At 36.8% G+C, this 14,159-nt stretch overlaps 1 protein-coding gene across 1 annotated transcript; it reads left to right on the top strand.

Annotated features, from left to right (window-relative positions):
- Window positions 1–392: 392 nt before the first annotated feature.
- dgat1b (diacylglycerol O-acyltransferase 1b) lies at window positions 393–13,867 on the top strand. The gene is given in 18 exon segments (XM_043261353.1): window positions 393–1,292; window positions 2,108–2,195; window positions 3,764–3,804; window positions 4,838–4,923; window positions 5,404–5,456; window positions 6,002–6,107; window positions 7,349–7,437; window positions 7,439–7,478; window positions 8,488–8,559; window positions 8,710–8,813; window positions 9,239–9,277; window positions 9,367–9,408; window positions 9,499–9,543; window positions 9,622–9,734; window positions 9,946–10,011; window positions 10,201–10,288; window positions 12,457–12,519; window positions 12,888–13,867. Coding segments are annotated over 18 exon segments (1,512 nt in total). The 5' UTR covers window positions 393–1,080; the 3' UTR covers window positions 13,053–13,867.
- Window positions 13,868–14,159: the final 292 nt, after the last annotated feature.

The raw sequence follows: 14,159 nt of genomic DNA, 5'->3' as shown, positions 1-14,159 counted from the left end.
AGGGAAGGTGAAATGTTCTGCCTCGATGAGCACTGAGCATCTTAGTAAAGCTGTTTGAAGTCAAAAACTTCAGACGGCAGATAACGGTTGCCTGCACACTGCACATTTTCGAGCTTATTTGCACCTGTTTTCGTAACTCCTGGAATAAACTGGGAATTACATATTTTGGAAACACACAAAATCCTAAACTTCAGCCATTACAGAAAGTTACGTGGTTTCCAGAATACCACATTTACTAAGGTTCAATATTTAAAGAAATATTATATAAGTGTGGCCCTTGTAGTATTTGGTACCTCTGTCTGTATTGAAAAATACAGAATTGAAAAAAAGATTATTAAAGGAAAACTTATACTGCTTGAAGATTTAATAATTAGACATTTATTGTGCAGTAGAATGGCAATACTTTATGGTGAAATTATGGTTAAAATAAAATCTTAAAGGAACAGTTAAACCACAAAACGTCGTTTTATCATTTACTCATCCACATTGATCCAAATCCTTTCTTTATTCTATGAAACATAAACTTTAATGCTACACCGGATGACTGCCTTAGTCACTATTTACTTTCACTGTATGGAAGAAAGACCTGGTTGAATGCAATGGGGTCTGAGTCCATAATATCTATTTTCCACAAAAGAAAGTCATGCAAGTTTCAGCACTGTAAACTATGGCAGAATTTTTTTTTTCTTTTTATTCTTTATATTATTTATAAAGGTCATGTTTTTATGAAATATCACAAGATGACCTTTATAGAAGCTTAGAGTTACACTATTATACACTACTGACTCCTATTGGCTTAGACGAGTCTTTTTACATGCCAGAATGAACGCGGAACTAGATCCGGGGGAAAGTCGTAAACCTGCCCGAGACTTGTGTTTTTTAACAAACGTGCTAAAGTCCACGAACATTCATTTGAGTCAACCGGCATTATTACAAATCTTGCGTCAGCCCAAGAGCTTGCAAAACTTGGGGCTTTGAGCAAAAGCTTGTTTTTCCGGTCGCCGAGCCAAATGAGACTCCTGCGTGGACTCGGCTTGCTTCATTTGTTTGCTGAAGGCTTGCCGTAAAGTTGCTGGAATCATGATTGACAAGGATGATTTCGGGCCCATCGCGCGCAATCGAAGACGCGCGACCATCACGAGCGCGAAGAGCGAGGCTGTGAAACTCAGGAACGGCGCGATCGCGGCAGTCGGTGATCTCAAAAGCGGAGCCAAGCCGCGGGAGTCTCTCGCCAAAAACTTACAGCTGAACGAAGACGGCAAACGAAAATGCGAACGCTACGACAAAATGAGGTGAGATGTAGTGTACGCCATGAAAAACGTAGCTGTTTCTTGACGAGGATAAATGGTCACTGCAAAGAGACGAGGGGCAGGATTCGCCGGTGTGCGTATGTGGCACAGTGCAGGACATTTAACCCCTTTTTACCCCATCGTTTCACTTGTCTTGCTGTTACTGAAGAACTATGCCATTGAGCAAAACTGAAAATAATATGCGAGATCATTTCAGGATCCCTAGCTGTGTAATTCTGCAACACATAAAAAGAAATTTAGATATTATTGGTGATTTATATATAAATATATATGCAATATATATAACAAACTTTAAGCAATGATCTGCAAAATTGGGAGGAGGGGCGTGTCCTCAATGTTTACAGAGTTATGTTAACCTACTGTGAGCTACAAGGTTGTTAGTCAAACTAATATGCTTTTGTTTAAGTCATCAGCCGGCATTATTTCATATATATATATATATATATATATATATATATATATATATATATATATATATATGTGTGTGTGTGTGTGTGTGTGTGTGTGTGTACTGTGTAGGAATTTCTGGTGAAAAAACTAAATTACCCATAATTCTGCCAAGATTACACTGCAAACTGTTTAAGTATATGTTTTGTAACAAAAAAGGAGTGATCTAAAGGCCTTTTTAGATTCTTCTAGCTTTGTTATATTTTATGAATTTCATACTAACGTAAGAATTACCTCATCCATAAGATAAAGATTCATTTAACGTCGTAAAACACTTAATCATCATTGCTATTTTTGATTATTTCATTATTTTATTCATTATTTCTATCTTCTTTTTCCCCGTCTTGTAGCTGCCACAATTTGCAGGAGTCAATGCTGAGTTCTGCAAGCAGCTTCAAAAATTACAGAGGCATCCTGAACTGGTGTGTGGTAATGCTGGTGAGTCTGAAACAGTTGCTCATCTCTTCCGTACTGCGTGCTTTGACTTGCCTGCTCATTATTCTAGTTGAACTGTGTCACGAATATTAGTGTGTGTTGTAAACGTTCCCTTTCGCACAGAGGTGCTTTCAAAGATTAGTACTACTCATTTTTACTACCTCTTAAGGTGGTTACAGAGCTTAAAGGAGGTTGAATATTAGTTAAAAAATAAGACGTCCATTGTCTGGTCTTTGAATCATTGAAATCTGTTGTTTCTGACCGTATACTGTGTTCGTATAACGTAGGTGAGTCACATGGAAAAGTTTGGCTTTCTGTATGTAATGAAGTTAATGCGTTGCACCTTATAGGAGCTTATCTTTTTTTTGGACTTTTCACACTCTTTGGACTTTGAACTCTTAAACTACTAATAGGCATAATTCATTGATAAAGAGAAAAATATACACTCAAACTCATCAGAAATGTAGCGTTACATCACTTGCTCACCAATTGATATTTTGTAGTGAATGGGTGCCGTCAGAATGCTGTGCTTAATCTTTATATTTTGGATGAAAAGGCAATATTAGCAGACTAACGTTTAAATTAAGAACATCTTAATTTAGCAGCTTTCACATCAAAGGTTGTTTCAGCACAGTCTTGTGACCAATTCGTATTTATTTCATGAGGTAAGTAATTTGTATGAATTCGATTTTGTCTACACTCCAGTAATGGGTCAGGTTAGGTGTAGGTCATTCGTATATGAGTCGGAGTCTTGTGGATACCCTGTGGATTATTTGATTTTAATGGCACCCATTCACTGCAGAGGATGCATTGATAAGCAAGTGATATAATGTTAAATCTCTCCATATCCAATGTAAAAATGAAACTCGTCCACATCTTGGATGACCTGAGGGTGAATACATTTTGAGCGAAATAACATTTTTGTGTAAACCGTTCCTTTAATGGACTTAATTTTAACAGAGGAAAACCCACTCTTGTGACAGAATTGTGTTGCAGTGACACATTTTAAGTAACGTCGGATGGTGTGTAGCAGTCATGTGGCATGTGAAGAATCATTGATCAGTGTGTCTGTTTACGGAGACGCACTTAATGCCAAGTGACGCCTAAAAATAAATGGCCCAAAACAGCTTGTCTGTCTAAACACTAGCTCAACGTGGACAGCCAGCCAAGTCCTTGTCTTCAAAACTGTGAAGAATGCATTCACGCTTTTCAACACACTGTTAATGCGAGCTTTGAGATGACTCTATTTTGTCCTCGGCAAATTTCTTCCAGCCAGACTTTTTTTCTTTCATATTCCATTGGTACAACTCTGCTTGCATTTGCATTTTCTTCCTCTTCTTCTCCATTGTTCTCTCTCATTCTATACATATGAATAAGTGTGTCTGTCTTCTGTACAGATTTATGGACATGAATTTCAATATATCTCCGCAAACTGGGTATAGACAGTGAATAAGGATCTTTGGCGGATTTTATTCTGGTAGTTCTGACATGTTTAGCTAGTCGTAGTGATGTATTTTTGCATTGGTTTTCATTTGTTTTCTTCATGAATGCGTGTCTCTGCTCTTTTGCAGGTTTTGAGCAATGCACGTCTGTTCTTGGAAAACCTTCTCAGGTACGAACAAATACAATATGCATATAGTTTCTTGTGAAACAGCCAAAACACACAGATTGAATGCTTAAAGTCTGGACAAAAAGAAGGATTCATCCATGTATGTTTTTTTTTTTTTTTTAAACAAAAAAACTGATCATGTATGCTGGTCCACTTAAAACCCACCCTTGTCTTAAAGTCGACTGCAAGCTCTCATTCAGTTTTACCTCTGTCCAATCAAAAACAACGGATTGAACCAAGTCCCTAGCTTACAATTGTTCTTTTTTGATAATCTGTTTCATTTGAATGCATCTCACAAAAAATCTTAAAAATGGCAATATTAATATACATACTTTCAAATTAATTTGCAGTTAGTCTGTTTGCTAAAACACAGATATTCTTCAAATGTATTGTTGTTAAAATAATGATACTAATTTAAAAAGGTCATTAAAAACAAAAAATCAGCCACTGTCTGGTGGGCAAAAATATATATATATATATATATATATATATATATATATATATATATATATATATATATATATAATTTTCATTCATTCTTCTGTCATACGTTGCTCTGGAGTTCAAGGTGTCTCCGAGAATAATAACATCAGAATGTGGTCCCGAAACGTTCTCAAACAACTGACCTTTATCTCAAGCATCCCCACTGAGCAGGTGTCGAATGGACACAAAAGTGTTAAAACACATTCTCTGCAGTTCAGCTCTCTTTGTGTTTTGAGTGTCATGCCGATGAAGATGAGTCTATAGGGTTTGTTTGATAAGTATACAGGCCTTCCTCTCCCTGAGTGGAATGAGACACTGGACCCCATGCTGGGAGAACCATATGCTGTCATCATGTTGCACACTGCTGCTTGCAGACAGTATGTATACAGCTGCCCGCAAAAACTGCAGAAAATAATCGGTGGTTTAGAGCAAGAGACCAGTAGACGAATAGAAACGTGTTACGCCTGATGTGTATTCGTTTATAAATATTTAGACATTTGAAGGTTTGGGAAACATCTGCTTTGTAATTCACAGCCATTCTTTGTGTTCGTAGGTATGGCATTTTGGTGGACCCCATTCAAGTGGTGTCATTGTTCCTCAAGAACCCGTATAGCTGGCCTGCTGCATGCCTGGTCATTGGTAGGTATTTTAAGGGAAGATTAGCATACATTTCCCAGTTTAGCCTTTTCTTTTGTAGTCCAGACAGGGACATTATTGAAATTAGACCATTGGATGGCACTCCCACATTCAAATATTATCATTTGATTTGCAGATTATCAAAAACCTCCCTTTGTTAATCTACTTAAATGTATATTGTTTGAATAATTGTCTATGTTCTCACTGATAGAGAAGTACGTATTTGCTTTTTAGCTCTCAGTCTTTATAGTGCGAGTGTGATTTTGTCTTGTTTGTAGCAGGTGGTGTGATTGTTCAGTGTATGACTGCTGTGAGTGTGTGTGTGTGTGTGTGTGCTGGCGGTCTGCCCTGTTGTAAGTCTCATCGCGAGAGTACAATTTTGACCCTTTGATTACAGCCTGCAAAAATGCTTTTATTACTGCAACTGCTTTTATTTTTGGAAACACGATCATATTTGACATTATAACAATTCTTTGCTTGCAGTTTCTAATGTTTTTATACTTGTGGCATTGTACACAGAGAGGAAACTAGCCATGGTGAGTTCAAAAGCCATTCACATTTCTACATTTAATCAGTTTATCCTAATGAATAAAACAGTTGTCATAAAAATATAGGGGTTTTGTCACTTCACACTGTATAATTTGGCATTTGGAATCACATCGAGGGGTTGTGAAGAGTTCAATTTAGAGGGCAAATTTGATTCATTGCTTTTTAAAAAGCCTGGCATATTTGAGAGAGCTTGCAAAGTATCAGCACATTTACTGAACCAGCCTGAATTGAAACTGAATGAACTTATAAACAGTTCAGGCATTTTGCTGATGTTGTGTAAGACTTGCATAAAAAATAAAGTGTAGGGGTTTTAGAAATGAGATGCATTTTTTATATGCACCAAATGCAAATTCTATGCTATTCTGTGTATTTTTTATGTCATATTTCTCAAATTTTAATATTGATTCTTTTAATTTGGCAGATTATGTTATTATGTAAGCATCTGTGGTTTGTGATTTTTAGTGTTTTATGGTATTCTTTACTGTCTGGTGTTTTTTTGCTGTCTGTTAAAGTTTTTCCTTGTGTTTTTCAGGGTTCGATCAGTGAAAAGGTCGGCCTGCTGATATATATCTTTAATTTAACAATCATCTTGTGTTTTCCAATGGTTGTTGTTTTGAAGCTGCCATCTATTACACCAGGTGAGACCCTTATAAAGCAAACACTTTCATTGTTCATTGTGTACATGCATACAAATGCAAACGCTTACACAAACACACACATATGTCAGATTTAATATGTAATCCTATCATTTATAATATTTTCAATTATTTTTATTTACAGAAATTATGAATAATTTCAGTTGTATGTTTTAAAATTAATGATTTTACTTTTTATTTATTTTTTAATTCATTTTGACAAAATAGTGTATAACTCCTATATCATCAATTTGTTGGTTAATATGTTATTTGTTGGTTTTAATTAGAAATGTAATATCAGTGCATACCTGATCCATTAATTTACACTTTGTCGTACTTGTTTGTCTTCAGCACAAAAACTGCTTTGTTTGTTGTTGCAATAATGTTGACTATAATATGCCACGTGATTAGGTGATCCAGCTTTGCAAAAATGATTGGGCACAACCAAATTATGTTTTACAGACTGAACTAATCCGCATTCATGCCAGCATTTAGTTTTTGAGTTTTTGGTTTTTATCACAATAGAAGGTATAGCAGTAAACATGTTGTTTGGGTTTAGGCCACAGTCTAATGGTTATCAGTGGTGCTCAAGTAGTAGATGCAGGTTTGATTCTTACACTCATTGTGTCCTCTTTACTGATATATTTAGTCATTTCAAATACCTAAATCATGAAAATATAATTATGCATTTTAGTAGAAAATATATTCCCTCAGTTCCTCTTCTCCATACCACAACTTTCACTGGCTCTTCTGTCCGCTCTCATCTGTTTGCGCCACGGGAGGCGAAAATGTGCCTCCATCTGTCAGCCTAGTACCACACACACGGCTCCTGTACCAGACAGCCAGGTCATTTCAGGGGCCGTCAGGGCCTCTGCCGGTCCTACAGCCCTTGAGACCGTCTCTCTGGGGCATAGACGCACTCCAGAGCCCCTGCGTGGACCATTTCCACACAGCATATGGTTGCTATTGATAAAGCAGTGGTAGAGGGAGCATATGAGTGTGAGCCAGGTCTGTGTACGCTACAGTGGTGATGGGCTATGAGTCTGGACGTGCTGGGTCACGTGACTCCGAGTTAGGAACCTTTGAAAGGGCATGCTGTGGTGTTGTGATGGAAGTGCTTTTGCATTACAAATCTCTCGTGTCCCTCAAATATTCAGGTGATTGAAAATAACAAGTCAGTTTCATTTATGCCAGAAGCATCTTCCTAATAGTGTTTTTTCTGTTATTGTGTCCTCTTTATGCAGTTGGAGGGGCGTTTGCTTTGGGAGTCTACACCATCCTGTTTTTGAAATTGTACTCGTATAAGGATGTTAACAGGTGGTGCAGAGAGAGAACGAAAAGCGAAGGCACGCAGCCTCTCCAGATCTCTTTCATGTAAGTTAGTACATCCACCATCCATCAAACATTACGTTCGTATGAAATGCATATGTTATGTTATTATGCATTGTCATTTTTGTCGCCAATAATAAGACTAGTGTACAATACCATTTTAGACGGCTCAATCCATAAACATTTGGACAAAGTGAATTTTAGCAACAGTCCTTAAATTATTTCCTGTTTGCACTGAAAAAAGCTAATATGAAATATGCTACGCAAAGTAAGCATTGTTTTAAGTCAGTAATACACTAGCTAAAATTTAACCAGTTGTTTGTAAGTTACGATTCCATGAGGATTTCACAGGACCTTTTCAGATAACTGTAACTGAATTTTCAGTTCCTTTTCAAAAAAATTGTTTTTACAACAGTTTTGCAGTGAAAACCTACCAATAGTCATGTGTTTATGTAATAAAATACACCTATTAGTGAGACGGTTTTAAGATCTTCATATATCTGCAGATTAATATTAGACACAGACTACCCCCTCAAGTAAACCTTTTTTGCTGAAATAAGACAACATGCAAGTGTTCACTCAAAAATGCTGTCATCATTTACTTGCCCTCATTTTCTTCCAAACCTGTAGGAGTTTTGTTCTTCTGTTGAACAAAAAAAAATATCTTTTTGAAGAATGTTGGTAAATTAACAGATGACAGTAACCACTTACTTCCAGAAATACTATGGAAAAGTCAGTGTCTGCTGTAAAGTGTTTGGTTACCAACATTCTTCAAAATATCTTTTTTCATGTTCCACAAATAATAAATGCTGTAAACGATGACTGGGTGGACACAGTCCCTTTAATTCTTGCCATTGCAAGGTTGCAAAATTCCAGAGAGACTGGTTAAGAGATAAATTGTAATGTCCTTGTTGTTTGGGTGACAGTTTTGCATTAAATGCTTGTGTGATTATGAGGTGTGAGTTACAGAGAGCAATTTTTTTAGCTGAACATAAAGTTTAAATGATTATAGAAGCAGATATGTTTATCTCATGGCATTTCCTATGTTCTTTAGGTCCATCATCTCCATCTGCGTCCAGCTCTATGCAGTCGCACGTGTCTTACCCAGGAAATCTCTCTCTCAGGGGTAAGCTGTGCCTTACAGTCCAGTCACCAAATGTTTATTTCCAGTCAAGATTTTATTTTATTTTTATGACATCTAACAATAATTTCAGTAATGTCACCTACTATGGCTTCAGATGACCTTGTAGTTAATTTTTACGCTTGTGTTTTTCAGATATGTTTTATTTTGTTTTTGCTCCAACCCTGTGCTATGAGCTTAATTTTCCCCGCACCAAATCCATCCGAATGGGTTTTCTGCTCAGGAGGCTCTTTGAGATGGTAGGCTATTGGCTTAGAGATATTTCTTGACAGTATTGACAGTTCTTGCTCATCATTACATTGATAACTTGCACTACCAGATTTGTTCACAGTATATTATCCCTTGTTTATTTTGTGAATATTGCGTTCTTGACTAAATCTGCAAATGGCAATAAATCATGGGAATTAGCTTATTGTTCGCAAACAACTGCCGGGAGCCATGGCAGGAATATATGAGGGCAATTTTTATTTATGAAAGTGCTTCTTGTTAGAGCATTACTTCCAGTTATAGCTGTTGCAAATTACGCCTTTAATTCACACACACACACACACACACACACACACACACACACACACACATACACGCGCCTCTGTAAACGGCATTGTTAACATTTGCGTTTTATATTTAGTGAAAAAACTAAATCTGTTTCGCTTGTGTGTTGCAGTTGCTCCTCACTCAGTTATTGGTTGGTTTAACGCAGCAGGTGAGCATCACAGTGCATTTGGTAATCACATCAGTTTTCGTGTTTTTGAGACATATTTCATATCTAACATGCTTTCCGTTGTCTTCCAGTGGATGGTGCCAATCATTCGAAGTTCAATGAAGCCACTGCAGGTTTGTTCACATGCTTTATTTTTCATTTTTTTCCAGTGCCTTAAAAATAATCACTCCATTTAATTCTTTAAAACTGGCTTTATTTGGTAGGAAATGGACTACAGTAGAATGGCAGAGCGTCTGCTCAGACTAGCAGTAAGTAAAACTAATTCAGAACAGAAACGTATACCTGTGAGAGATGAATGATTGGATGAATATTGATTTTTATACTAGGTGCCCAACCATCTCATCTGGTTGATTTTCTTCTACTGGTTTTTCCATTCATCTATGAACTTTGCGGCTGAGCTGTTGAGGTTTGGAGATCGGGAATTCTATCGTGACTGGTGGTGAGTGATCTTTACAGTTATTGCTCTTTAAATAAAAAAAAGCTTTATTTGAGCAGCTAGAGGTTTCGCCTCCACACCATACTGCGTTTGATAGGCTTTAAATGCAGTCAATCTGGTTTATGTGTGCCACCTCTGCCTCTTCCATTTCCATTTCATATGTGGAGCTTTTATTTTAAGTCTCAGATGGATTGTGACACTGTGTTTCTTTTAGGAACTCCGAGACAATAACGTACTTCTGGCAAAACTGGAATATTCCTGTGCACAAGTGGTGTCTCCGGTGAGTGAACGGAGGTTTTGAAAAAGACCGCAGACAGCTGTCGGGGGGCGAGATGAAATACGACACAGTAAAACTCACAGAGACTATAATGAAGAGAGACTATAATGTGATCTGTCCACAAGAAATATATGGTTATTTACAGTTCACACTGAATGTGAGTTTATGTGCTTCTCTCTCCTGTTTTCAAAGGCACTTTTACAAGCCGTTGCTGAGAAGAGGTGCTGGCAAGTTACTGAGCCAATCAGCTGTGTTTTTCGCCTCTGCTTTTTTTCACGAGGTGAGATGCGCATAAATCACACTCTGTTTTAAATATTCTGTCAGGTCATGGCAAATGAAAGTTAACAGTCTGAGCAGGGTAACAACCTGTGTGAATTATTCTCATTTTAGAAATGTGCTATTTCTCATAGCAAAACGCTGCGTTTTTTTTGTTTTGTTTTTTTTTTAGAAGCTAGTGTGTTTACATTCAGAAAATTACTTTAGTAATATTCTCAACGCAAAATTTATAAACTTCAACCGCTGTAAACAGCTCAGATTAAGTTATTAAAAAAAAAAAAACTAGTAAGACTGTTACATATAATTTTTAGCAAATTAAAAAGATAAAAGGAGCATTTAAATTTACAGATTTTAAAAATAACTTTTTTTTACGCTTTAATTGTCAAGACAAAGAATTATTGCGTTGTAACTTCAGCCATTTTGCAGTTATTAGCCATCACATGAAAATAATTATTTATAATTATTATTTTAATACCTAACAATGTTATTTATTCATGTGATGGCAAAGCAGAATTTTCAACAGCTGTTACTCCAGTCTTAAGTGTCAAAGGATCCTTTAAAAAATACTATTTATCGGTTTTTATCAATATAACAAATGTAAAAAAAAAAAAAAAAAAAAGTTATGCCGCTTAATATTTTTATACCATGCTTTTCATAAATAGAAACCTTTTGTAACATTATAAATGTCTTTACTGTCACTTTTGATAAACTTAATGCTTCCTTGCTTAATAAAAGTATTCAATTCTATAAAAAAAAAACTTACCCTAGACTTTTGAATGATAGTATACCTTCAGAAGTCTCTGCGTATGCATCTGGGAAATAAATTATTTTATAAGTATTTTAACATTGAAATACTACACTTCACAAGCGAACATAAAAGTAGTAAAAAAAAAAATTCCGTGCTCTCTTTGAGCGTTGCGGGAAGCAGCTGTTCTCTGAAGCAGCTGTGTATTCTAGAATCATTTGTAAAATTCTAGATGTTCTCCGCTCCCGAGGCAGTCGTCTCATTTCCCTGACTCAGAAGCAGGTGCCCGGCGTTTGGCTGGTAGCCACCGTTCTTCAGAGGAGATGAAGGTCAGAACGGAGGGATGAGGAAGAGGAAGAACAGGCTCCTATCAGGCTGCTGTTCGCTGTGATAAGCTGTGAGCTGAGCTGGGGGGAGGCAGAGAGGGGGAGGAATCGGGGAGGAAGATGTGTCCAATCCGCAGGTGCAGGAAGATAGTATTCTTAACCGTCTTATTAAAAAACATTGACCTTCACAGGATGCCTCAGAACCGGACCCTGGATCACAGTAATGACTCCGAAAGCTCAGACGGAGAGTGAAGTTTCGTCTCACGAATATCTTACACCGGAGCTGTGAAGATACGCTGAAATTTTTAAAAGGGTTTATTTATTTAGAGCTGATGTGCTGAGGATGTGATCTAGCCCTGATCTAGCGAGGGGGTAACAGGAAGGTCAGTGTTTCTAGACTCCCGGAGTTAACTAGAGGTTAAGCACCTAGTTAAAGGACGCAGCCATCAACCCTTCACACTAATTAATCCACATTTTGTGTGCGTTTCCTGCTGGGACTTGAGTCGCTAGATTCACGTAAGCTTTTGAGTTTTGTGCGGCGCTCCTCGGGATTTCACAAAGCAGCACTACGACAAATGCATATATTTCGAGCTAATTATAATAATAATAAAGAAATTAAAACCTTTATTTCATTGCCATCTGTTTACTTTGAAATGAATGCGTGAATTCAAAGGAATCACTTTGTTGTTATAGTTATAGTCAGTAGTTTTAAGCTAAATTATATAGTGACGGTAAGAAATTCACTTTCTATTGCACTGTGCTTTAATAAAAAAAAATTATCCCAGTTGGTGTAGTACACAAAAATGAATTACTTATTCAGGTTTGTGTCATTCTAAACTTGTATGCCGCTATATTTTTGGTCAAACACAAAAAGCAGAATTCTTGGGCAATTCTGTCACCGCGCAGTGACCGTAACGATAACATTTGAATTGAAAAGCCAGTGAATCATTTGTTGAATAAGTACTGACTTAGCAGAACACAAGACTCATTCTGAATAATGAACTGAATCAGTCAGATGACTCACTTCAGCTTTGATAACTGCAGGTCAAAAATGCACAAATGTTGTACGTGTTTAATAAGAGTGAATGTCTCTGTCTACAGTACCTGGTCAGTGTCCCTCTCAGGATGTTTAGACTGTGGGCATTTATGGGCATGATGGCACAGGTATGAATTTTTACACAATCTTTCAAAACTTTTTTTATATTAGTGGAGTCAAATGATTAATCGTGATAACTGCATCCTTAAAAAAAATTTTTTACGTTATATATGTATTTGTAATATCTATATAAATGCACACGTATAGTATATATTTTGAAAATATTTAATGTTTTTACTTTTCGTATTTATATAATTTTATTTAATATTTATAAATATCATCTTAAGTACATGCATGTGTTTGTATTTACATATACATAATGATACCTAATATATACCTAATTATATATTTATTTATATGTAATTATATATATATATATATATTATAATTACCTAATATACCTAATTATCTTTCTTTTTACACTTCTTTGTTTCAGCTCCCACTGGCGTGGTTTGTGGCCAGGTTTCTTCGTGGTAATTATGGAAACGCTGCTGTGTGGCTCTCTCTCATTATTGGTCAGCCTATCGCAGTACTGATGTACGTTCACGACTACTACGTCACCCACTGTCAGGATGACCCGAGTATCGCCGAAGATCTGTAGTCACGCTGTTGATCGCAGGACTCGGCTAAGCAGCTAAAATTCAAAGGATTGCTGTACGACTTGGCAGAGGTACTAGTGGGAGCACACTGATAAAACTGAAGAGTCCCTCCAGTCAGGTTTTTCATAAAGTCTTCAAGTAAACTCATAGCTCCAGGCTACGTTTAAACCTTTATGAACAATTACAGCAGCCAGTCTATGCAAATCCTGCCTAGAACCGCCAGTAGAAATGCGCAAGAGTCTTTAAGCTTCCGAATGTGACTCTACTGGTGCCAAGTGCTTATTTTACCTTCACTAAATGAAACCGTGTTTATTTTTTTTAATTAAGGGTAAGTTACATGCAAAAGTCACTCTTTTTTTTAGCATTTTAACATCTGCATTTAGTTTAAATATTGTGAAAACTCTTTAAACTGGACATGCTGGACTTTTATTATTGTATGAATATATGCTGTTGGGTTTTTTTTTTTTTTTTAATTAAATGCCAGTAAACGGAAACTACGTATGGACACAAATGTCTAATTTTTATAATGCAAATATTTTGCAACCTATATCTCGGCAGACACTTTAAATGTTTTATGTGTGTTGTTGTTTTTTCAAAGGGATACGAGACTAAATCTTTGTTAAATCCAAAGGATGTTGCGTCCATATTTAATCTATATTTTGTTAATTTTGAACAGCATTTGTATGCATCTAAACTGTTGTACACTGTTGTGAGCGTTGAGATGCCATCTGCGCTCTGTTATCGGCATTATGGGACCTCTTCATCAAAAGCGCGCCACCTTGTGGCGAATGTTGAGAATAAACAACCCTCCACACGATGCAACTGTGCTGTTATTTGTTTTTGTGGAGGCATTCATCAAGCGTAATTGTATTCACTGGAGAGAACAGGATGCATTGTAATCTCTCAGTGTGTTATTTTTCACAGATCAGGCCCTTCCAGGGCAATTTGTCCTCACATGATGAGGGTGCCAGATCCTCACAATCAGTGCAAGTTTGTGATAAATGGCTTTAGAGATAAGTCTTATAATAGCCACGGGTCATATTGTACGAGCATCCTATCGTGTGTGCCGCAGTGGCACAGACGCACTTCAGGAACTCATGCTATCTAAT

The sequence above is a fragment of the Puntigrus tetrazona genome, chromosome 16 (assembly GCF_018831695.1).
Source record: "Puntigrus tetrazona isolate hp1 chromosome 16, ASM1883169v1, whole genome shotgun sequence".
Lineage (NCBI taxonomy): Eukaryota > Metazoa > Chordata > Actinopteri > Cypriniformes > Cyprinidae > Puntigrus > Puntigrus tetrazona.
The sequence above is the reverse complement of the archived record's forward strand: the minus strand, read 5'-3'. Positions and strand labels throughout refer to the sequence as shown.